Below are 27,682 nucleotides of genomic sequence, written 5' to 3'. Positions count from 1 at the left end.
AAAAAAGATTCTGTCCTTTATTTAGTTTCCTTGATTTGCATATTACATACTTTAAACAGGTTTTAACCCTCTTGTATAAGAATTTAAATATATTAAGCAAATTTATAAATACTATACACAATCTGTAAGACAAAATGATAAAAAAAAGCAAGGTATTACAAATTTTCACAAATTTTTATATAAATTATGATTGCAAGGGAGTAAGTTTGTATAAAACGAAATGTAATAAATTTAATGATCTAAGTATTTAAACACAATTCTAATAATAGTCCAGTTTGCTTTATTCTTCTGAGTACTAACTACAGCAGTTAACAGATTCATATTTAAATTTTTTCTATCAGATCATAAGATAGATGGCCACATCAAACACTGACAATTGATTAAAGTGAAACTTTACCTTATACAATGAAATAAGTTATAGCAATTTTACTTTGTCAGTTGCATACAAAAAAAATTGTTTCCAATAGGAAAAAGCTACAATTTTGAATCTATGAAATAAAGTCTAGTTCGTTGAAGAACTAGGCTTTAAAAAGGGAACGATTTCCAGGTAATGAATCTTCACACTGTACAACTACTGCAAACTATCAGACCTAAACCGTATCAATATTTTTTTTTGTTCACATACTAAACTGATTCTATTAAATCATCCATGTTTGATGTACTGATAGAGAACTATCACGCAGAGAGCTCTAGGCCGAGACCCAATTTGTGGCCTCCCTGATTGAAATTCTTGCCATCTATCATGGTTGAAAGATGTAACTGAATACCTGAAAAGTAAAAATAGTATTAAAATTTAAAATAATAAATATATATATATACACACATACAAAATTTTAATTCATGCATTTCCTTCATTCTAAGACATTTTACTCATTTTTACTTGTCCAAAATAAAGATGCAACTTACAAATCATAGCCAAACAACTGGCAGCTATTGCTAGTTTATATGGCATGTTAATAACAATTACTATTATTCACTTACATCAGGTGTAATGAACTTTGCAGATATGGATTTAAAAACATCTTTTTAATGTTTAAAACTCTAGGACAACTTACAATCCAGCATTTGAAGTTGAAGTTAATTATATATGTATCAAACAGCTTCCAAATGTTGCCTACTTCATAGCATTTTTATTTTTTTTCTAACTTTTCAATAAAAAACTGGTTACCTTTATTGAATACTTTAAAATCTCTTCTTCTTCGTGGTGCCATATCAGATTCCTGACGTCGGCGACACCTGGCGTAGGTTAGTAAGTAGTAACGCGCCAAGGTGTATACTAGGGAAAGTTAGTAACCCAGAGTGGTTTCCCGTTGCCTTCTCTGGGACGCGATGTTACGCGAGGGAAACTAAATCTCTAAAATCTCAAAAGTTGAAAAATTACAGCACATCTTAGAATCAAAGAAATACAAAAATGGAAATAAAAATTTTACCTTCTCTCAACCTATGAGTGAAACCAAGACCAATTTGACTGGAATTGTTAACTTTGGCCTGAAATAAAATAAAATTTTAGTGTAATTCTTAAAATATAGAAATTAAAATTAAAATGGTCATAGCTTACTCTAAGTGAAGTATCATCATCCAATTTATATACACAGCCCAGACCAAATCTTGTAGCATTGCTGCCAGCAGTCCAAGATAGCTGAACTCCAGTTTCAAGTTTACCATCAATATTTTGATAAATGCTACCTCCAAACTCTTGTCCATCATTTCTATTTTATTGAATTTATGAAAAATTAGTCATTAAACATTGATCTAAATGTTAAAATCAAATTATATTAAATCTAAAAATTTAAGTTTTATATCAGGAAAGTCTTGAATTAGTGAACACAATTCATGTTTGATCCAATATTCCTAAAATTGTCTACCTAGATAACTAGGTAGAAGTTTAAATAAAAGCGTGAATAAGAAATTTCATGGAAAATGAATACTACTAATTTTATAATTAGACATTCTGAATTCAGAAAAAATGGCAAGCAATAAAAAAATCAAATTCCCATCAGAACCTATATTTCCTAAAACAAAGAAACTGCAGTATAGATTAATATACTAGGATAAGGGGAAAAAGGTATTGCAGACAAAGCAATACATAAGTGGTTTGTTATGAGATCAAATATCTTCCAGTTAATTAATAATTCAATCCTTTGTACCTTTGCAATCATTTACACAATCATTAAGCAGTGTTGACTGCACAAGTTGACTGCCTATGTTCAAAGAACTAAAGACTAACATATTTTTAGGAAAAAAAATCTTGTTTCATCAGTGTTTTATACAAGATAATCCTTGAATGCAAAAAAAGTGGAAAAAATTCAAAAGATTAACTGCTATTATGTGCCAATTCTATAGACACAGGCCACAATTACTGCAAAGTATAAAAATCTACAATGTTTCAAACTAGAATGTTTACTACAAGTAGTACCATAAGATCATGGACAATGAACAATATTTCCATTATTGGGTTAGGTTTCCTTTCATTAGATTGATGTACAGTACAAAGGAAAAAAAAATCACTTAATAACTAAGTGCACACAAGTGCAATTGCCAAACACATTTATATCTTATTTCTCTACAACCTGCACTTCCATTTTCCAACCTTTCAACTAAGACAATATACTATTAATACCAATAAATATACTATTAAACATGGCTAATGAAAATAAATACTGACTAATATTGCAATACACTGAAGCAAGTGTTAATATTTTTAAATCCACTCAAATAGTCTAGTTTGAAACACTAAATGTAACTTTACAAACTTAAAGCAGTTCTGCATTGAGTTGTAAAGGAATAAAAGTGATGATGATAAACTTCTGACACATTAATTTCCTAGTTCTGCAGTAAGCACCAAAATTTTATTTATATTACTGCTGTGGTGGAGTGATTGATGGAAAAAAAAGGAGGAAATATAAAATTAATAGAAGTAAAAGATTTCATAAGCAGTCAATATGGCACAAATCTATGCTTCCTTTATGACATGCACCAAACACCATACTAGTGTTGCAACACAGGGCAGTACTTTATCTAATCAGTGTTCTATATAAACAGAAAAATCAAAAATTAGCCTTTCAATAATGATTATTCTGAGAGGTAGACAGCTATCAATGACTACTACATTAGCAGATATTTTGAAGAAACATTAAGATAAAACTGACAACAGTAGTCAAACATACCATTTGTAACAAACTGACAATGGACATTAGCTTTTGTCACAATCATATATGACATGACATTGTATAGGTAAAGATTGCTGTGTGTGTGTTCTAAATGCCATTATTTAACAAAATGAAATACCTTTACTCTTACTCTAGTTTATTAGAATTGTTTGAACTATACATGTTGCAAAAATTTTATATAGAACTATGTGAATCAGGTTGAAACTTAAAACTGCTCTGTTTACTCATCATCCTTATCTATAAATCCTGTTACAATGTCCATTTTAAGTCATTCAAATTTGCTTCAGATACTGGTATTGGAAAAACAACAACTAACGATTCCTCACCTTTAAGGGTAAGGGTTTTCATTATGTAAATGTTTCATTCTTCTGGCATTGACTATTTTAGTGTAAAAAATTTTGTATATATTATTTCAGTGACCCTACAGTTATTATTACATTGATATTTACTGGAATAAGTAAATAAGTATAACATAACTTGCAGATTCCTGAAGCCCAAGCTTCTACCAAACTTGAGGAAATGACCTAGAAAATTTTATTAAAAACAGAAATCCCACTCTTCATGTTCTTGACAATCACAGTGGTCATACAGGACTGACTCTGGATCAGGCAAATTACAGTGAAGTGATGAAGAGGACTAAGTGAAAGACTCAAGGAACATTGGGAGGACTGTTTGAAAAAAGGTAGAATAATAATATTCAAGGATGCTTGAAACTAAATGGCAAAAGAAAATTATATGGAGGAATAATGTGGACCTATTGGAAGAAATAAGGGAAGAGGAAAATATTTGAATGGCAAATAAATTATGGAATTGGGAAGAAAAGGTGTTACTTTGAAGTGTTTAATGTCAAAGATAAAGAATTATTACCATCAGCTTGGAAGTGGGTCATTGAGAAAAGAGCAAAAAATAAAAAAAAAAATGGAAGTTTGCAAAAGAAAATGTGGGAGGGAGCACTGTACAGAATAAGTTAAAAAAAAAAGAATGTTTCAAAGCTAAAACAAATTGGAAAATTTATGCAATATAGAATTCCTGAAATATACGTTTGCATACTATAAATTGCAGTAAAGGAAGAAGTCCCTGAAGATAAGCTAAAATGGGTCTTAAATATTTGGGAATTAATCAAGTTTTTGGAGACAAAGTATAGTGGAACCTCGGTATACGTCTACTTTAAAATACGTCCAATTCGGCATACGTCCTGTTTGGACGAAACAAAATTTTGCTCGGCATACGACTTTTGTTCGATATACAACTTAATTCAATTATAAGCGCCATCTATGAACAAGTAGCACTATCGGTGTACTAGACCAGATTAGACGTTCGCGATGCCACGGTTTATAACTTTGTTAAATTTCTTCTGATTTTAATTTGTAAGTAACATTTTATTATTTTTATTAATCATGAATTGCAAAAAGGCAACAGAAAAATAAAAAAATGACAATGGAACTGAAAAAAGAGATTGTTGAGAAATATGAAGGTGGCACGCGTGTTCGAGATTTAACTGTTGCATACCGTATTCCGAGAACGACGATATCGACAATCGTGAAAAATAAAGACATTATTAAATCTGCTAACGTTGCGAAAGGGGTTAAATCAATTTCTAAACAGAGATCGAAGACATTAGATCATGTCGAGAAATTGCTTTTGCTTTGGATAACTGAAAAACAGTGTGCTGGCGACAGCGTATCGGAAGAAATTATTTGCGAGAAAGTTAAAAGGATACATGCTGATCTCATGAAAAATCAAGCAGAAACTAGCGAGGAAAGCGAGGTGTTTAAAGCCAGCCATTTTTTTTACATGAGAACGGATTAATCATTTTTACATTACTTCTTATGGAAAAGGTTGGTTTGGTATACGTCCTATTCGGTATAAGTCCAAACACCAGGAACGGATTAAGGTCGTATACCGAGGTTCCACTGTAGTTAGTAATCTCTCATTAAGTAGGATAAAGTTTGTATTAATAGAAATTAAAAAATGGAAAATAATAGAATTTAATCTTCAATATTCTTGCTATTCTATAGTTAACACATGAATAAAGAAAAATGTTTTTCAAAGGTTACTGAATTATTCCAGTTTGCTTAACTGACTTATACAAAGTAAAATATTTCACATGCTCAGACTAAAGATGGCTGGATCTAATAAATCATGTTAAACAGCTTAGTGCTAGTTTATAGCTTAGATACTTTATGCTAAAATATTTTTAATAAATTATCAATTTACAATAAAAAAACACAAAACTTAAACCATATTGTTTAATTTTTAGATTTGTCTTGTTACAGCTCGATAGTTTCTTTCAATAAAATATTTATTATTGTTTAATACATTAACCATATCGATTTACGTTTTAATTAAAAGCTACTTAATTTTTAGGATACTACATACTAATATAAAATTGTAACTATAATTATATAATTCAACAAATTACTTACACATGTGTATTTAACATGAAATCGCCAGTGGCATACCCAACAGCAAAATTACTTTTAGTAAGTTTATTTTTTCCAGTATCAAAAGCTAATTGAACACCAGCAAGCCATCCTTGATAACTAAAAATAAAAAAGGCAATTTAAATATTTAAACTGATAAAAAGGCACTAAAATTTGTTCACATTTAAAATCAAAAACATACTATTGATTGTAAAGAATATCTAAACTGAAGTTTAATACTTGCAATTTTAAGTCTTAACAATATTCTTTACAAATAGATACAATCAACAAATCACCTGAATAATCAAACTAGAATTTGGCAAATTACTGTGTTAAGATGTTTATTATATATAAATATTCTTTACAATCAAAAGTGACCATTTAGATAAACAATGTATTAAAACAAATATTTTAATATGTACTTCGTGTCTTTAATTACATATGCTTTTGTCTACTTTGGACATTATGAACTAGATGTGGACAAAAAGCATAAAAATTATTCATATAAATATGTAGCTAGAGGGCCAGCATTTAACTACTGTATTTACTTGCATATATGACAAGGTATGACTAAAGATTAAAATAAAGAAAATTAGATTTATTACCGATAATAAATTCTAATTTTATTTCATTTAATCACAAAAAATATCAAATGCATGTAAATGCACACATTGACCTGCAGAAATTACAGACATTTTAAACTTTAAGGAAAAATCTTGTAAAAATCAACATAATTTCTTCATGTAAATCTGAAACCTTTTATGAAAATTCTTAACAATCAAATTCACTCTCTGCCGATTACACTTAGAGTTTCTCCAAAATAATCACGTTTTCATGTGGGAATGGATTAAAACTTATATCGTGCTCCCGTGTGATTTTGGAATTTCAATTTGAAATTCAATTCAAAAGCTTTGCTTTTCCTATTGCTATTAATCTTTACTCCTGACAATACACAAGAATGATTCAAAATGACCCAGATAAAACACTTTTGTTTAAATTAAACACCATAAAGGTGAGCATCCAGTAAAAAATGCGAATAAACTAGTCACAAAAATTATTGCAAAAATGCCAAGAATCCTTCGAACATGCATATAAGATGACCTAGGTTTTTGAAGGAGTGAAAAAGGAATAAAATCCTCATCTTATATGCGAGTAGATATGGTATTTAAAGAAAATTATGACACTTACAATGACTACCAATATTTAAGATAAAGCTTCTTTATTTTCAAAAAAGAAATAGCATTGAAATTTCTTAATATTGCTCACTCAATAGTTTAATTAAAAGATACTTTGATAAAACTTGTATTGAATGATTGTTGTGATCTTGCCTACAACATGCTTACCAATTACTCAACAATACTAAACAAATATATATCATAAAAAGTGATAAGTTATTAGAACAGTAAAATAATTGAAGTAAATATCAGAATCAATAGTGCTAAAAATTTTAACAGATCAGGTGCAAGATGCCGAACAGTGAATTAAGTAACAGACTGTGAAACATCTTTTTACAAAAACCCTTTATGCAGATGTTTTCCTATACAATTAGTAATCATTTGTCCTACATATTGCAATAATAAAGTACATTTTTTACGACCTTATATTTTTGTTCATTACTTTACACACTTCACAAAAAGGGCAAAAAACACAGGAGTCCCACTATATTGGCACCTGTAGAAAAGAAACTAGATAAGCAATATATCAAATGGCACGATATAACATATCTAGCCATTACTAGCTAATGCACTCACTGTCTTCCTTGTATGACATACTACAGTACTATTCTCCAAATTAAAACACTATCTTACAAATTAATTCCATAAATAGTAGAACTGATTTACTACAGTTAATGAATATAAATCCCAAAAGAATGCATAACATAGCAAACAAGCTATTCCTTTATGCATTGTAGTTTGATTAGATGATTAGTGATGCATGTGTTTTGTAACAGTAGGATATCAGAAGTTGTTTCCATTCATATTGAGGAAAAAATATTAATGTGATATTGTTTTATGACAATATTTTATCAGTTTGAAGTAGATTCTTCAGTTAAGAGAAGCAGAGTTGCCACATTAACACGAACAAAAGACAATTTTAATGAAATAAATTAAATGGTCAAGTATCTTTTTTTTACATATTTCTAAATGTATTATACAAACAAGTTATGATAGAACTCAGTTCAAAAACCTGTTAACCTTACACTTCAAATGCAGTGAAAGGGTCTGTATCCACTTGAAAATCATATAATGGTTACATCAGAGTTCAAGTTGTGTGCAGAGTATTGAGAATTATCATAAAATTAATTTTATATATGTAGCAGTAAAAGTAAATTGAAAAACTTATTGCATTTTGAAAATTTGAAAAGTTAATCTTAAGGCACTTAAAAATAATTTAAGATGTTAGGAAATTGCATAGCCATTTGAACAACAGACTACACAATTAGCAACTAAAACACCAGTCTATTAAATTTATGATTAGGTTAAGTGAGGTTGGATTACATCAAAAGCTACTTAATACACTTAAGGCTGGTGCACACTGGCCACTAATATATAGCACTATTTATTCAATGAGTTCTTGCTAATGTTTATGCAATGTGTGGGACTTTGTTTACAGCATATTTAGCTTTGTAATGGAGCTTTTGTAGCATTGTAGCACTATACATTATAGTATCCAGTTTGCTCTAGCCTTTATGATGTATATCTTATACAATAAAAACTTAATTTGATAGATGTTTAAATAAGTTAAAGCTTAACCAGTCAGCTGTGCATCTCGATAATCTGAAACAATACCATTGTTGCGTGACATTCTGGTTTTTATAGTAATTTTTAAAACTTGCAATATTTCACTTAAAAATTATTGTAGATCTGATCTGTTTTTTGCCTTTTATCATTCACATATCACACTTTATGAATGTTTACTTCAAAATATTATGTACATATTTAAAAAAATTTATGGAATTCAAGAATTCAAAAAATTAAAAAAATTTAACAAACATCTGATTAATCTGTTATATATGTTAAATAGGTCTATATTCACACAAAAAAAACTGCAGCTTTCTAAACCGATGTAAAGAAATAATACGACCTATAGATTATAACGCCGATCAGCGTGGAAGGGGGTGGTGGTTATTCTAAATTTAGGTCAATACACTTTTTAGTATTGATAATGTATATTTGATTCTATTTATGTTATTTACACTATTGTACTAACAGTGGTATATATCAAGTGATTACTACTTTATTATATTAACGATTATACATGTATTTCTTACGTATTACGAAAGTTCCATGATAACCGGAAGTACTTTGATTTTTAAAAGATTTATGGCTGGATGGTTTAAAAAACATGCTTATTTGTTAAACAGGATAAATATTTATAAAAATTTACTACATTCAAGCTAAAAAACAAGAATAATGATTTATAATTGTTTGTTTACTTTTGTAGCTAACAATGTAGCTCCGAGAAAAATAACTTTTTCCAAGAAAGTTCCCACCCCACAAACCCAAGTCAATGTTTATTCGTTAAAGGATAGTCATTTAGCTATAATATACCAATTAAAGCTCAACAGAAGTGCAAACAAGAATTTTATTGTCCAATGAACGAAAGATGGGTCTCCCATAGACTTAACATGGAAAGGAGGAGTTTTCTGGGTAAATTTAAACATAGGGAGTGTAAAAAATATCTTATTCGTTGAAACAGACTTAGTCTATGTAGATAAATGCCAATCAGTGCTTAAAATCGGCACCAACTAGTTAATTACAAAAAAAAAATTTGACACTTACTCCAACTGGAGTACTGTGCAACCAACTGGTTAAGTTAGATCATTTTTAAAAATTGCATATATCTTAGATATATAGAATTGAAAAACAAAAATTAGTTATAAAAGTGAAATTAATTTAACAGAACATACCAGTGCATAAGATAAATTTCTAATTAAAATGAAAAATAACATTAAATATCTAAGGTAATTTTAATTTTTAAAAGCTGTCATTTAAATCAAAAACCTTAAAAATCTAGCAACAAGAGTTGCTTGACTTTCCTGGCTGTTGAGCATTTTTATTTTAAAAAATCTTTATTATTAAGCAAAATAGTGTTTGGCATCATCTGTTATCAGATTTTGTTATAAAAATCTTAATTACTATAAAATGGCAAAAAAGCTTAATTTTGAGGGTAGGTTTGAATTTTATAAAAAGTGTAAATGTTAACAACAAAATCTTCATTCCCATCCTTTCACCAAAAAATTTAATAGCATCAATGCCCTTCATACAAGCTACTGCCAAAATTTCATTTCTTAATCTTTACCTCATCCTGAGATATTAAGTGAAAGAAAAAACACCAACAGATGGTTTTGACTTTTCAGTTCAGGTGGTCTCAAAACATGGAGATTAGAAAAAACTGAGGGTGAAATTTGACACGATTCCAATACTTTCCCAGCTGTCATGTATACATAACAAAGAAAAGTAAAATTGCTTCCTAATGAAATTTGCATTACATGAATCTAAATTAAAATGAAGCCAGATAAATATTTAACCAAAAACACTTTCGCAACAGCAATAATTTCATTCTGTTGACCAATAATCATTTCTCTCACATGCTAGTAAAAATTGATATCCTGATGCTTGTGGCAAGTAGTACATAAATATTAAAATCCAAACAATCTTAATGAATAGTTACTTTATGCTATTAGTACATTTAACATTAACTTTACAAAAAACATCTTAAACTGCTACAACTCAAAAGACTGCTTAAAACAAATATCATACCCAGCTACACCTGAACCTTGTACTACTGGTCCTGCATAATCAAAATCTATGTCTGTAGATAAATTAACATTTTCATTCTTAAATGCAGTTTTCATAACTCCAGTTTTCTTCCTACAAATTAAGATCTCAATTAAAATTTTTAAAAATAAAATTTTAAATTTTATAAAACAAAAAATAATAATTACCCACTGAGAGGTGCAAAGGTAGCATCAAAAGCAATTTTTAAGCCTTTAATTAACTGATCTTCCATAGAAATTTCAGTAGCTAGTGTATTATCTGTGTTCCATTTTTCTTTCATTGTAATTCCTTGACAAAAAATTAATTTTTATAGCATAAGTAACATTAAGCTTAAGAATATTCATTACTACTATAAACATAAATTATGAATGCATTCTTATTTAAATTAAGCATAGTGTAGTCTTTAAGTATAAACTATATCATGATAACTGAATGTTATGCAAATTATAAAAAAGAATGCAGAACTTTAATGCCTTATTTATTTAGGTTAAGGTTGAGTCAGGAAGAGAAGAAAGTCAATTGGGGAAATTTGTAAACATTGATATTACCTACGATGTAATTAAAAAGTTTGAAGAGAGTCATTCAGGAGTTTAAGACAGCTGTTCAAAGTTTTAATACTTGCAATCCATTGAGTACATAACAAATTAGTACATGCTTCAGTGTTCTGTAGATGAGTCAGTTGTAAGCCTAAGTGCTGTAAATTTCATTCCAAATCACTATCAACAGGTCTAACATCTGCTTATGGCAATACTGTAACATGACATAATACATGCTTCAGTATTAGGAGATGCTGTAAATTGTCAAGTACTCTTCAAACTGAAAGTTGCTCCTACTTGTACTTGGCAAACAGCTGTATCTCTGAAATCATTGAGAATAATACTCATGTGCAAAAAGTTCAACAATGGTCCAAACTATCATTTCCAAACTGATTTCTCTCCCCTCCCAACTCACTCTGTATATTTTTAAATATCAGAGAGAACAAACTTTACAACACAACAATTTCATCTTAAGTTCATAAAATTGATGTAAACAACTTATAACAGAAGTTAATATGGATGCTAACAGATCTGACTTGATCCTTCATCCATCTCAATTTTCCTATTATTCTAGTCAGAACTGACTATTAGAATGGTTAAGTTATAATGGACAAAACAGAACTGATTGCAAGAGGGGGTGTTATAATCGAGGCAGGTAACTTAACTTACCAAGACAAAAAATTATGTTTTGTCATCAGCAGTAATATGTATATTTTAATCAGTTAGTAAAATATATATTAGAACAGATCACAGAACAGAACAGATTATTAGGAAATAAACAAAGTTCATCTTAAAACTGAATTTTTTGAATAATACTTTGATAATTCCTTAACATTTACAAATTTATAATAAATAATTTATTTTCAATTTGTTCTATAATAGATTTTCAAAAAGGACACGAGTTTAATTTTTCTTCACTTAGATATTTAAAATTTTATTTTAAATGTCAATCTTAAAGTGGAATATTTTAATAATTGAAAATCAGAGATTGGATGTGAAGATTACTGCAAATACCAAATAGAACTTACCAGCCTTAATGAAGATGTTGACATTTACTAGTGGGTTAGGATTCAAAGTTTTGCATAAAAGCAATATATCCATAGAGAAAAATCATTCCTACAAGCTGAAGTAAATTTGATGATTTAAATTAATTGAAGGTTTGATAGTGTTATTCAGATGAAATTTTGTTAAGGTATTAAGAATTGGGGAAAAAGCTTCAATGCAGGTTTTGTTAGAAATTTAACAAAAAACTTACAATAGATTATTTCAATAAAACAATTTAGATCTATCATATCAATTATAGTTGATACTGTTCCAGTAGATTAACATGGCTACTAATTTTTTGATTTAAGTTCATATGTTCATAAAATTGAAAATTAAAAACATTTAACTAAATTGATCTTATTCTAAACTTATTACTTTGAACAAAAATATTACCATATTCAGAAAGCTTGTATTTTGATTCCAATGAGGCATTAACTCTTCCAGTATCATTATTTGATGTTCCACTTACTGTAAAATCAACTCCTGATCTAGTTTTTGTCTTGCATTCTAGTTTTACTAAGCCAAAATCTGCAAAAAAATTTAGAAAAATAATTCATATTTAATACAAGATTTTTTGAAAAAATTTTTTTAAAAATTGTCTTTGAAATACTAAACTTCAAGTTTTATTGTAGAAAGCAAAATTACAAGTATTGAAATTTCTAACTACTAAGCAGACAAGGATTAAAATTTACTGAACTTAAAGGATACTTACGATAGTTTTTGCTGAAAATATCACGTGCTTGTTTACCCAAATCTGCAAAACTTGGAGGAGCCATAATTCACACAATCTGCAAAAAAATCTAGTTTTAATTTTTCACTGAAATGCAAGAGGTTCTTAACAAGTAATTTGAAGCAACCAAAAATATTATATAACAGAAAAAATTCATGTATGAAATGTGTTTCAGATTATGGTGACTTGGGCTGTAACGTTAAAAATTAAAAAAAACCACTTTCAAAATGGCTAAGTATTTAGTAAATTCAGTTTAGTCTTAAATGAAAAATAAGTATTTGAAGCTTAATTTTATAAATAAACTCAAAATACAATGTGTAATTTCTTCAAAAGCTTAATCTATGTATAATATTAGAAAATTCTTAGACAATCATTTTGCACAAGATCAAATTTTCAAAATTAATTTTATCAATTATACATTTGACAAGTGATTTAGTCTGGAAAAACTGGTACAACTAAAGCTACATGATGTAAGCTCATTTCCTATAGCATCAATACTAGCAGGAACATGTTGAGATTATTCAATTGAACTAGAATTCTCAAAGCCAATGAGCTCATTAAAATTTGTCATTCTACACAAAAACAGTGGGAAATGTTTTCTGGGTCCATCTATAGATAATAATTCACATCTGCCTGTTCCTAGTGCCGTAAAGATGCATTCAATTTTGCACCTGGTTCCAGGGTGACCATTTAGCATTCTCAAGACTGACCAACTTCAACTGCTGGGGATTAAGATTAATGGTGACAGTGACAGCCATCTCATGCCAACTCACCTTACAAATAAAACTTAGACCTAACAGTGACATTCAACTTTATTTCAGAACTAGCTTACCCGTCGCGCATTGCTGCGATCTCAGAAGAAAGGAAATTCAAGCAAACTCATTATGATAAAATTCAATTTACATTTTATTATTTTTATTGAAACTTATTATTATTATTAATTTTTATCGGGAAAACATTTCAAAGTGTCGTTTCAATTCTATTTATTTATTGGAGTGTTTGTGGATACACGATATTTTTTGTTTTTCCGTCTGGTGCGTACACGAATAAATCGGAAGGTTTTCCGACGCGTGAGCCGGCCACATACAGTTGTCCATGCGAGAAGCACGGATTCTCCAAATTTAGCCCACACACTCGCTGCGATTGTCAGAAGTGCGATATTCCCCATTTTTATATATATTTTTAAATCCTTTATAATTTTAATTATTTAATTGCTCCTTCCTCTCTTCCTTGGCATGTTGTGAAATTTCTGATAGTTGGATAATAAACCGTTTTATTGTAATTTGTCTTTTTAAATTATTAGATGATATTAAAATTTGGAAAAGGGGATCCCTAGATCGGTAAAATAGGCGAATTTCCTTCTACAACTTCGGTTGTTGTTCGGTATACAGTTAAAGTTTTAACAAAGTTCGAGCGAATACGTAATTAGCAAAAAAAAGTTGAAATAAAGTGATTAAACAAACATTATTACGAATATCGTAAATAACAGTTCACAAATGCATATATAGAAATATTTTTTGAAGGGGGAAATGGTCTTCACAATTTGAAATCGATCGAACACACTGTGCTCGAATGCTCGTGTAAACGCGCGCCATCTATCGTAGGATAAATGTACTATGCCAAAAACCTTCGCGGGAGTGTATTAAAAAACTTTCCGAAGTTTTATGGCAATCGTACTATGCCACAAACCTTCACCGGAGTATATTAAACAACTTCCCAAAGTTTCACGGCAATCGGATAAACGGTGTGGTAATGCATGAAGGACAGACACACACACATTCATTTTTATATATATATAGATTTAAGATGTAGAAGAAACCAATGTCTTCAATTCTGTCATGTCCACTCACCAGAAAAAAAAATCCCTACTAGCAATTAGACATTAGAAGACTAACCTTTGTTACTATTGGCACCATTAGGTGTCATAGGCTAGTTTCTGGCCATATAAACAGTAAAGTTTAGCATCAATGCTACTAAATGCAATCTAACAATTTTCTGGAGCAACAAACATTTAAAAAATTTTTCTTAACATTCTTTTCAATGATGCTAAAATTCAGCTTGATTATAGAGAAACAAATGTGAAGAATTTAAGAGGGAAGGATCATCTGCTGTGTTTGTGAAGTAACAATGCCAGAAAATCAACAATTCCAAATACAGCAACACATTTCTATAAGCATCTACACAAAAAGCAGAATAGAGAATAATTCACCCAACAGCTTCTAGCTGCTCCCAAAAAGTATTTCCCAACCAAAATCCTCAAAACAAATTCAGAACAGATCTCTATCATGCCCTAGTAAGTGCTGATATTCCACTGTAAAGTGAATAATGCAGCCTTTAAAGAATTTCTGGAAAAATTCACATATATCAGTTCTAGATAAGCCAACATTATGCAAAAATTATTTTAGTTCTTATATATAAAGAAACACTAATATCAGTTCAGAAAGAAAGCCAAGATAATCCTATATGGGTCACCATCGATGAAATGATAACCATCAAGGCAGGAACATTGGAAAATTGGGGGGGGGTGATATTGTTAGAAGCTGAGGACTATTATGCAAAAAACTTCCAGCAAATAATCTTAATCAAAATAAAAATTTCAGAGACAAGTTTGAATAAAATCAAAATATTTGTAATGCTAAAAAAGTTTTTACTTGAAATTACATTTGAATGTGCCAATTTAAGTGAAATTTTAGTTAGTAGGAATTATTACACTAAAAATGTTTTAGATTTAAGCTGGAAAAAAATACACAGCTCTTCTGAACCATCTAAATTTTAGAGATTGATGTGGAATCAATGCCAACAAATTTGCAGATGGAGTTAATAGATCTCCAGCCATCATCTGAATTGAAATATATGTTTGAGGTTAACGACAAAGTTCAATTTTATAAAAAAAAAAAAAACCGGAAAGAAAAAATCCCCAAACCAAAAAAACTGGCAATGAGCATTACAGCTGCAAATGGGAATCACCTATCTTTGTGAATCTTTTTTCTCAAAATTGAAGATTGTTAAATTAAAAGTTGTAATAGATTGACCAATGAAAATGAAAAAAACCAATAAAAAACCAACTATGTTGTGCAATGTTGAAAATACCTGTTGATATTAAAAAGACTAAGTGAAAAATAAGTTTATATTAAAATACATACAAAATACTGTATAATTGTAAAATGTTTTGTTGTAAATAAATGTGTGGGGGACCACAGTATATTTTTATTTTTGGTGTTGGCGCAGTAAACAATTTTGGTTGGACTTAAATTGGTTCAAACATTCTTTTATAGAAATTAGCATTAAAAAGTATAAGGTGGTGTTCAAGCTAAATTAGTGTCAGCCTATATAGAAGTGTTTTTAATGATAAAATGACTTTCCCATTATAACTGAATCATTAAAGAATCATCTATTAAAGTTTGTGTTAAATTTTTGAATGCATTTTGTGCGATTTTAAGTAAAAATAATTTTGCACTAAAGTTATTGCAGTTTTGAGTTTTAAAAATTGATTTTTCAAGATGAATTGGTTTAGGCATTTGTTTGATTCTTTCCTCAAATAACTAAGTGCAATTGTACATTAGGAAATCCTAGTTAGTGAATGAATTCAAAACTTGGTTAACTTGTGGTGGTGGTTATTTGTTTGGCTCATTGCATCATTTGCTGAACCTTATTTAGTGTTAAATACAATGGAATTACAGCATTTACCAGGCAAGTCGATTTGTGAGAAGTGTTAAAAAAAAGGCATGTTTTCATTGCCTTTCTCTGTTATCACATTGGCCAACGAAAGAGTTTTCAATGATGNAATTTAGATGTAGCAACAACTTTTTTAGCACATTTCACTAAAAAACTATTTTCCAAGTGGTTAAAGCATCTTAGTTTTTAAGATGCTTTAGTGATAGGACAATACCAAAATTTCTCCCAATTCCAAAAATTCTTTTGAATACTTTGTAAAGTTTATTTTAGTTTAGAAAAATTAACCATTTACATTATTAATTAATGAATGTACAGTTCTTGTAAACAAACATCAAACCTAAGAATGGAATGGGATTGGAAAATCCAGAATTGATCTTTCAAAACGTGAAAATTCTCCATTTATAAATAGATATGCATGCTTTTATTGCGTAGTAGAAAATAAATGTGTAATCTTAATCTTATTGGAGATAAAGTTAATATTGCAACATTACCCAAACAAATTAAGCTACTTCTCTTTTACTCAAAAATCCTATTCCATCATGTCATCTAAGGTCACATCATTGAAAACTCTTTCGTTGGCCAATGTGATAACAGAGAAAGGCAATGAAAACATGCACTTTTTTTTAACACTTCTCACAAATCGACTTGCCTGGTAAATGCTGTAATTCCATTGTATTTAACACTAAATAAGGTTCAGCAAATGATGCAATGAGCCAAACAAATAACCACCACCACAAGTTAACCAAGTTTTGAATTCATTCACTAACTAGGATTTCCTAATGTACAATTGCACTTAGTTATTTGAGGAAAGAATCAAACAAATGCCTAAACCAATTCATCTTGAAAAATCAATTTTTAAAACTCAAAACTGCAATAACTTTAGTGCAAAATTATTTTTACTTAAAATCGCACAAAATGCATTCAAAAATTTAAACACAAACTTTAATAGATGATTCTTTAATGATTCAGTTATAATGGGAAAGTCATTTTATCATTAAAAACACTTCTATATAGGCTGACACTAATTTAGCTTGAACACCACCTTATACTTTTTAATGCTAATTTCTATAAAAGAATGTTTGACCCATTTCACAGGTCTGCATCAGGCTTAGAAGGATTTGAACTGTCTTCTTAATTAAACAGCACAAATCTTGTTAAACATGATGCAGATCTATGAAAAGGGTCAAAAAGAATCTTTTAAACAAATTAAAAAAAAAAGGTAAATTAAAATTTAAAAAAAGGTGTTGCCTAAAGTAATATTTAAGATGTTCTTCAAGCATTTTATTATAAGTAAAACATATTGAATATAAAAAATAATTTTATCTAATATTTTTCAATTAAAATATAATTTTGTTTATATTTTAAAAACTGTTTTGCTGAAACAAATATTTTTTGTCGACCGCTGGCCTTGATTTAAAATTGCCAGCCAAAACTCCTCAACACTGGCCAGGTGGCAACTTTAACGTCATCTCTTAAAATGGGACAGTTAGTACTGACAAAGTGCGCACTCTCATTGCTCCGACTATGCAAAGAGGTCTGCTGTGCAGATGTCACCTTGTGTAGGGAGTTACATATTCTTTGCTTTGTAGACATGAAAGTTTCCAATAACTAATACTTAATTGTTAATATTGTAAATTTTAAAAAACAATTTCTGATGCAATAGGATTTGTTTATAAAATGACCACCTCTCAGATCACCCTTATATATCAACAGTTATTGAATTGTTCTTTCACACCCAATGCACACTTGAGTGTGAAAAAGGTTTCAGTGTGATGACATTAAGTTAGTTTACAATTAAAGTTTTGTTAATGTAAAAAAAAAAAAAAAAAAACAAGTTGTCAGCAACTTGTTAAACAACTCCATAAAATGACCTCAAAGATGGAAATTTGATTTTCATTCAGCATTCGTTGCCTGGTGTGATCAAAACCAAGAATTATTCAATAAGGTATGATACTTGTGGGTTGTAACAATAGATTTATGGTTACATTGATAGTGCAGTACACTGTATGGTTTTTAAAATTTTACTACAACTTTAGTAAAATTAGCTAAAATAATGCAGGGTTTAAGCCAGTGGTTCTCAAAGCAGGTGCCTCAAAATTTTTAAATAATTAAATTAAAATTACTTAAAAATAATTGAATTAAAGTATTAAATTAAATAAATAATTAAAAACAATTATAAAAAATGAATATTAGTTTTTTCTACTAATCTTATTATGTCGCCACTTGTCTCAGTGACTTGGTAATTGGCTAGAAACAAAACGAACTAGTTACTAGTTGTCTGTTCCTGCAACGAGTAGAAGTGCAATATAAATGCGTTGAATGCAGTAAGTAGTTGTTTTTATTATTGTTATATGTTCAGACAATAATGAAAAAGCATCATATACAAATATTCTTCTTTACAGCAAGAAAAAATAAATTATTAACTTGTAATTAAATTTTATAATAAAATATTGAAGTTAATTATGTCATTCAATATCACAAATAATTTTTTCATTAAAAAAAAAAACGAAGATTCTAATGATCAAGAAGTGGTTACTGGTAGCAAAGCTAAGGAATCAATTAGCACTAGTAAATCATCAAAAATTCAGAGCTCTATTAGTGAAGATTTAACTATTTTTAACGTTGTGCAACAAACAAGCACTATTGAAAACAAAAAGAAACAATAAGTTCTCGTAAAAATGTTGCATTAAAAAAGAATGTAAAAAACTCACTTATATCAAGACAGTTACCTAAAAATGGGATTTACCTGGTGTGGTGATAAATTAATTCCCAGACCAAAATGTATTGTGTGGGGTTTGATTTTTATCAAATGAAGCTATGGTTTCCAGTAAATTATTGCAACACTTCTCCACAAAATATGATCACTTGTCTAAAAACCTCTAATATTTCAAAAGATCTGATAAAATTACAAGAAAAACAAGTAAAAATTTTGTAAAAAAAAATATACGATTGCTGACCATGTTCAAGAAGCCAGTTATTTAGTCGCAGAAATAATTGCGAGAAAAATGAAGCCTCATACTAGTGACAAAACTTTGATTTGCCCGGCCTGTAGAGCAATTGTGAGAACAATTTTTGGTGCTGAAGCAGAAGAAATAAAAATGATTCCTTCATCAAATGGCACTAAGTAAACATATTAGTTACATTGAAACACCAGTTATAAATAAAATAAATCGAAATTATTTAGTTTGCAGTTGGATGAGTCAACTGATATCTGTGGTAAAGCACAATTACTTGCCTTCACTCGATTTATTGAACATGATGAAATTTTGGAAAGAATTTTTATGCTGCAAAGAATTCGAAAAAACTACGGCAGGAAAGAATGTTTTTGATATCGTGAACACATATTTTAATACAAATGGTCTACCTTGGAAATCTTGCTTGGGTGTATGCACAGATGGTGCCCCTTCAATGATTGGAACTATAAAAAGGATTTGTTTCATATGCTAAAAAGCAAAACGAAAACATTGTAACAACTTACTGCTTCATTCATCGTAAATCATTGGTAGCAAAGACAATAGGCTATGAACTGAAAAGTGTGTTAGAATATAAATTATTAAAAAATGGTCAATTATATCAAAGCTAGACCATTAAAATCGCATATATTTGCAAAACTGTGAAGAGATTCAATTCATCATAATAACCCGCTTCTTCATACCGAAATGAGATGGCTTTCAGAAGGTCACGTATTAAATCATGTTTTTGAGCTTGAAGAAATATTAATATTTTTTCAACATGAAAACAAACCAGAATTTTGTGTATTATTACAAAATGACTCTTGGTGTTCCAAACTAGCTTATTTAACAGACATATTTGATCACCTGAACAAGTTAAACTCAAGCATGCAAGGTAGAAATGAAAATATTTTAATATCTGTAGATAAAATTAAAGCTTTTAAAGATAAAATAAAAATGTGAAAGATAAAAGTAAACGCAAATAATGTAGAAATGTCTATTCAAGTTGCCAAAGGAAAATGTAACAATACAAATTTGCAAAAACTTATTTACAAATGTCGTTAGAAGAAAAAATTAACCACTATTTACCTGACATATAAGTTGATTTGTACGACTGGATTTGAAATCCTTTTATAGAGACATCAGAAATAAGTTCAGTCTTGCAGAAGCCGAAGAATTAATTGATATACATAACGATCGTACGTTAAGATTGAAGCATTCAGAAATGAGTCTGAATTCATTTTAGATAACAATTACGAAGGAATATCCCAATATAGGATTCAAAGCACTTAATATTTTATTGCAGTTTTCCACATCGTATCTCTGTGAAGTGGGATTCCCTACACTCAAATATTAAAACAAAGAAGAGAGAAAGACTTGAAAATTAGATGAGGATATGTTTCTCAAAAACACGACCTAATATCAAAGAAATATACAAACACCATCAGGCACAAACTTCACATTAAGTTCACATTTTATCACTAAATACCTTTATAACAACTTTGTTTTGAATGTTTTTGTGTTGTTTGGAAATAAACTTACTTTAAAAAACTTTTTTTTCAAAGACTTCATCCTTCATATCTTACTAACCGTAAAAAAGCAAAAAAAAAAAATTAATAATAATAATAGGGGTGCCGTGAATTTTGTTTAATAATTTCAGTGTGCCACCAGACAAAAAAGTTTGAGAAACACTGGTTTAAGCTAAAAAAATTTTTCTGTATGGTATATTAACCTTGCTTTGTATGTTCCATTTAAAATAAAATAAATTTTTCTTTTTGAGAAATTATATATACTACTACAATACACACAGTAATTTGTCTTGACAATTACAAGATGAATTAGAAATTTATTTAGGTAATTTTTGAATAAATATTTAATATTTTCCAAATTAAAGATATTGAACTGAAGTATTCCCCATAAAAACCACACACAAAAAGAACTAAGTTACATTTTTAAAATCAGCAACATCTAAAAATATCTTTAGTCTTTATTCCAATTTCAATAAGAGTCATGTTACAGGAAGCCAATTCTGGTGAATAAACTACAGTCTATTGACCTAATCAGTTCTTTCTAGTCAAGCGTTTTTTTTTAAATCATACAATCAAGTATGCAAATTTTCATTATTGCTAATAATTGACTTCTTTACTATAACCACAGAAGATATCTGCAATATTCTAATGAATGTTCACCTATATCATAACATTCTTAAATTCAACTGTGCAGATCAAAAACAATTAGTTTGAATAAGGAATCTAGATTAGAAGTGACTATAGGAGTCAATGTAAGTTGTAAAAAAGTGTATATAAAAAAAAAGGGTGTGTGTGTGTGTATGTATATAACTAAACAAGTCTTACTTTCCTACATAATCAAATCCATATTTTTTTTGAACAAGAGGCAAGCTTGACAATCCCTTCATTAAAGAAGTCTTGCCAATCCATTTTAAGAGAATATTACCAATTAGTTTTGTCCATCTGCAATCAATAATTTTTCACCAAAAAAAAAAAAAACTTCTTTAACTTGGGGAAAACACAAAAACTGGAAGAAGCCAGATTGACTATAGAATATGGTTATTACTGCAGAAGTTCAGACGAGAATTGCTTTTATCCAGCAGTGTGAATATGCATTCACTAACAAGGATGGTCAGACTTTTCAGTCTCCAATTTGAATAAAATGAATAAAACTTTGTGAACACCAAGCACAAACAGATCATTGTTCAACTAATAGGATCCACTTCAAAAATTTCCAAAAAACCCAGGCCTCTGAATAAATTTGAGGTGTTTAGCTTGTCTTTGGAAGGTGTGTGATGTCTCCTCAGAACAGCAATAGCCAAGTGAATAAGACACTTTACACCGAAAGAGCTACAAAGTTCATTCAAACCTTTGCAATTTTTAGTTTTGTTTTGTTTGTGTAACAATTATTTTGACATTAGCATTATAACTATTATTATTCCTCAAATTTAAAGCCTATGAAACAAGATATTAAAATTCAAAATCATGACATCATCCCATTTAGCAAAACAGTCTGTAGATTTAACTTTGTTGTTAAATATGAAGAAATAATTTTATTTTAACAAGCTAGTGGCATAACTGTTTACCTTGTCTAAATTACAAAACATCCATATAATTAGTCAAGTTCTAGCTCAATAATGAAATGACAGATGGATTAACTATTGGTATAATTTTAGGCCTTCTTTTCTACAATTTTTAAAAAAAGGACTTTTAAAGAAAATGAATCTACTATATACAGGTTGTTTTTTTTTTTTAAACTGACAGTACTCAAAGACATCTGTAGTGCAATTTAACAGCTGGACTGTTGCCAAATTTGGGAGAGTGACTAAGGACGACATGGGAAATATGCCATGAAGAAAATTAGTAGTACCCAAATTTGCTGGTAGGAGTGGATTTGGCACTGTTGTAGTGAAACAGCTAATAAATTTGAATAAAACCCAGCTGCAATTACTAAACACAAATGAATAATCAGACAGAGGTTTCACTGAATAACAAAAGTTTAATTAATCAGCAAATAACCTTCTCCCTCCTTCAATGTGACCACCATCCTGCTGGACAACACATTGCATCCTGAACACCATGTTCTCTATGGCTGAACATAACATGTCCGCGGGAACGTTCATCAGTTTGAAAAATGTTGTCCTTCAAGGTCAAGTTTGGGACACCACCAAGATAGACCTTGGACTTTAAGTAACCCCACAGGAAAAAGTCACATGGGGTTAGATCCAGGGAGTGAGGCAGCCATGCAAACGGAAAAAAAGCAACTGATGACCCTTTCTTCAGTGAAGTGCTGGTGCAACACATTCCACACCGTGAGACTAATGTGTGGTGGTGCTCCATCTTGCATAAAGATTGTATCATCCAGGCATTGTCGTTGCTGAAGTTGTGGAATGACAAAACTAGTAAGCATATCACAATACCTTTCCTTAGTAACAGTACAGATATGTGGTCCTGTTTGAGTGAGGTTCTCAAAAAAGAATGATCCGATGATGAAATCTGCTCTAAGCCACACCAAACAGCAAGTTTCAGTGAATGCAATGGGATTTGCACAACCTCCTGGATGCCCAAATGCAACAATTTTGAGTGTTCACAACCCCATTTAGATAAAAATGGGCCTCATCTCCCCAGAGAATTATCCACAACCACCTCCATCCTGGCAAGAAATGTCAGAGCAAATGTCAACTGTGTAGCATGGTCATTTGGTTTTAATTCTTGCAGGCAGCTTATCATGTATGGCTAGAACTTGAGAACTTTTCACAGAACTTGCCATACTGTCAAAGACGTCATTTCCAAATTGTCATGCCACTCCCCGGGCGCTGCTACTACCAGCAATGGTCCCCTGTGAACCTTCAATGAGTAGAGTCGCAAAATCACTAACTGTCTATGCAGACACCAGTTTCCACCCTTTACCAGGATGAACTGCTAAAGATCCTGTCTCTTCAAAAATTTCTTTAATCAAGTTTTTCAATGCATTAATTGATAGAGGACCTCTGCACAGGTTGTTATGGGTTCTAAACTCATGAAGACTGCCCGGTGCACTTGATTGGTTAAGATAATAAAGTTTCACAAGCAATGCACGCTGAGATAACAAAAGATCCATGTTGAACTCTACTGATGTCTGGAATGTGCTTTGGATTTTTGTCATTGTCTTGCACCAAATTAGGTGGCGCTGCTGTCGACCACGTCATTGTGAATTTGGATTGAGGTGTTACCAGCGTGTTATGCAAATTCTTAGTTGTTTTGCTACAACAGTGCCAAATCCACCCCTACCGGCAAATTTGGGTATTACTATTTTTTCTTTGCAGAATCTTTTTCCCATGTCTTCATTAGTCACACACTCAAATTTGGCAACAGTCTGGCTGTTAGATTGCTCTACAGATGTCTCTGAGTACTGTCAGTTAAAAAAAAAAACACCCTGTATTTCAATATCAACTAACTTAAACTAATATTAACTCTAGATGCTGCTACACTGTTTCAAATTCAACATAACAATCACATAATTCAAATTGAGAATCTTTGTAGTGATACAGAAAGGTAATGGTTTCTTTTATACTAAAAAGTTTTAGATTAGATTAAATTTCTTTAATTGATGTAGTCATCAATGAACTAAGTGGCCACTTTTAACCAAAACAATCTCAGATTAATCTGATCAGATTCTTCTAGATCAAAGTCAGTAGTTGTTACCAACTAGTGTGCTCCAGCATGTGCACACACATGCTTGGCAGTCATTTTAAGTGTGTTATCAGATGAATAAAATTAATTATAAGCAAATTTCAAAAAAATATGGAAAAAATTGTGTTAACATTAACAAACTTCTGAATAGTAGTTAAGATAGTTTACTGGTACAATGTCTTATGACAAATGTTTTCCAGTCAAGCAATATTTAATAAAGCATGTTTTAATGTTTGCATGATTTTTGAACTTAGGCACATCTAAAACAAAGTTGGAGACAACTGATATAATATTATAGCAGTTTACATCTTAGAACTCAATTACATGGCAAGAATAATTTGCATAGTGTGGGACAAACGAATTCAATAATTTAGTATATAATTTAATTTATAGATAATAGATATCTAAATGCCATCTGTTGTGTGCCCAAGTCATCTTGTGCTCTCACCAAAAGCATCCCTTCATTTTCAGGTGCCATTTTGCTTTAGTTTTGGCATGTTCGGTTAAATAAGCTATACATATTAACCATCCAAGAAATTATGAAAGCCTAAGAATGGATGTAGCATCTACAATTGAGATGAGAAAGGAAAATCATCACTAAGCATGAAAGTGGTATACATGCTGGATCTGGTAACTCTTCAGTATATTAAACACAGCTAACAGTGTGCACCGTTCTTAAGAACAATAAAGCAATAAAAACAGTAAATGTGGCTAAAGGTGTGACAACAGTGACCTCAATTAAGTCATGTTATTGAGATGAAAAATACACTAGTGTGGATAAATGGGGAGCAATTGGCCAGTGACAGAATTATTTGAGAATTTCAAGCAGCTACATAATGACATTAAACAGGACATCTCACTAAGATATAGTAAATGCAATTTTTTTTATACAGTATTTACATATTTATTGTTTTCATGTTTTAGTTTATTATTTAGAGAATAACTTGTCATATCTGAAATTATTGTATAGTATTTCCACATAAGAGTATGCTCTTATGCATTCTAGCTTGCTTTGACATAAGACCCCTGCACTGCTGTGTCAAAATGTAAATGTAATAATAAAGTAACTCTTCAGTAAAATCTGTGGAACTTTTTAAAGTATCTGAAGTATTTTTGTTTTTTAATAAGGTTTTTAAAAATACTTTACAGTACTTTGTACTTTTCTGTTACGGGATGCCAGTTGTAGTTGTAATTTCATGTGATACTGTCATCTTATTGACAATGAAAAAGAGTGAGAATAATAAAAAGTAGTTTTAACAGAACAAAATAATTAAAACTTGAATAAAAATCACAAAGATGGTTTAAAATGAAAAAAAATTAGAACCTGTTAAATTCCTAATCTGCTTTGCATCTCTTTTGTGTCTTTTTGTTGTGATGTTTGACATCACATGTACATTTCTACAAAAGTTTATTTCTTTTGAAATGTACTTTGACATAATAAAATAGCCATTTCTTTACACAGTACCATATATACATTGAATGGCATACCATTAACAAAAATAAAAATATAGAAAAATGTTAGGTACAATTTTTTGCTTAAAATGTTATTACACCCAATTACTTAATGAAATTCTAAATAAAATTTCATTAAAAATGTTTCTAATTTAGTCTATTTATAAATTATTACTAGTGTTATCTTTCTAGGAATAAAGGTTAGAAAAATTAATGGGGAAACCAGACAAGAATACACTAACCAAATAATCATTATTCAGTTATTACAATATACACTTCACTAAAATGTTCAGCAAAATATTGCATAATTTTATAAAAACTTCCATTTTTGGTTGGGAAGGAAACAATACAGAAAATTATATTATTTAAACAAAAATTTATAAAAATTTCTTATTTTAAAATCATGATTCACTATCAAAAACAAACAGCAACTTTATCTACAATTTTAACATGACCCAATATTTTTAGCATTAACAACGTTCAGAAATTCACTTTACCAAATAACCTAATTTCACCAAAAGAACAATGAAGTATGAACCTATTAGAATTTGAATAAGTTCCTTCTTTCAGTATATTTTATATCAAATATGCTTTCAATTCCTGTATTTATCTTGTCTTTTTTTTTTTAATTGGAAAATGTTTTTTATTTGTAACCAATATAAGTAAATAACATTATTTATTTATAAATTTCTTAATGTTTAAGGTCAAAAAAAGGTATTTTAATTAATTTAAGGCATTTAAATATCTAAAATATTCTGCATTGTGAATATGAACTGAAGTAAACCGGAAGGAAGTAAGTACTATATTTAGATTCCAAAGTTCCACAAGAACGGTATCAAAAATATAAAAAGACCAATTGATCGAATATTCTGACTATTTAAAGCAAAACCGAAAGTATGTCTATTAAACTCTCCATTACGGCATTTAATCGTATTAAAAAACGGTGAAGATTAATGTTTAATGCTAATAAAGTACAAATGTACTGTACACACACATTATTAATATTGTTTTGTAGCTTTAGTTTATAATTTATTCAGAATTTTTCGAAAAGGATTCCTATGATGATGATGCAATTGCATTTCAGATAGGCCTAAAGTTACATCAATCGTTCGGTCGCCATTTAAAAATATTCTTTCCTTCTATGTTCTTTTATATATTTCCTGTTTTTATTTTGTTAAATATACATTTACTTAAGTCCTTAATGGATTTATTTGCGTAATTTCGATGGAATTGTTAGATTTACGTTTGCATTTATGACGAAAAAATTGGATACTTACTCTACAAGCTTTCCTTTGACGATCACCGTTGTCAAGGTAACGCTTTAGCGTCTGAGATGAAAGCGGGGTCTCACCACTGAACACAAGGAAGGAGAAATGAAGGGCGTACTCTCGTCCGTTTCGAGGTTAATAAAATTATAATTTTTCCCCCTTCTTTATTAAAATATGTAAATTAATATTTTTTTAATTGTAAACTTTAAAATATTTGTATATATTGATATAATTTTAAACACGTAATAATAATTCTAATGTAATATTTTATCATCTTTTATTTTAAATTTGAGAATATTTTTTATCTAATGAAATTTATTTTTCAAATTTTTAATTTTATTTTCTTATTTACATACATTAACTTAAAAATTAATTATTATAATATAATTTCAAAAACTTTAAATTAATTTTTAAAAAATTCAAATTAAATAGTAAAACGGCTTAAATATACCGGGATAAAAAAAACAACCAC

At 29.6% G+C, this 27,682-nt stretch overlaps 1 protein-coding gene across 1 annotated transcript; it reads right to left on the bottom strand.

Annotated features, from left to right (window-relative positions):
- Positions 1–27,355, bottom strand: LOC111621297 (voltage-dependent anion-selective channel protein 2-like). The gene is made up of 9 exons (XM_023363381.1): positions 27,220–27,355; positions 12,667–12,742; positions 12,348–12,482; positions 10,542–10,662; positions 10,357–10,467; positions 5,597–5,713; positions 1,559–1,709; positions 1,431–1,488; positions 1–767 (listed from the first exon to the last, which is right to left on the bottom strand). The coding sequence occupies exons 2-9, from the start codon at positions 12,728–12,730 to the stop codon at positions 676–678; spliced, it is 849 nt and encodes a 282-aa protein (XP_023219149.1). The 5' UTR covers positions 12,731–12,742; positions 27,220–27,355; the 3' UTR covers positions 1–675.
- Positions 27,356–27,682: the final 327 nt, after the last annotated feature.

The sequence above is a fragment of the Centruroides sculpturatus genome, unplaced genomic scaffold (assembly GCF_000671375.1).
Source record: "Centruroides sculpturatus isolate CEXI.00-Female unplaced genomic scaffold, Cexi_2.0 scaffold86, whole genome shotgun sequence".
Lineage (NCBI taxonomy): Eukaryota > Metazoa > Arthropoda > Arachnida > Scorpiones > Buthidae > Centruroides > Centruroides sculpturatus.
Note: the sequence above shows the minus strand (reverse complement) of the source record. Positions and strands in the feature narration are given on the sequence as shown.

Coding starts and splice junctions, on each gene's coding strand:
- LOC111621297 (XM_023363381.1), bottom strand. CDS start 12,730: ATGGCTCCTCCAAGTTTTGCAGATTTGGGTAAACAAGCACGTGATATT. Junction 1,710..5,596: donor TTCATGTTAAATACACATGT/GTAAGTAATTTG, acceptor TCAATAAAATAG/AAATGATGGACAAGAGTTTG. Junction 1,489..1,558: donor ATGATGATACTTCACTTAGA/GTAAGCTATGAC, acceptor ATTTTATTTCAG/GCCAAAGTTAACAATTCCAG.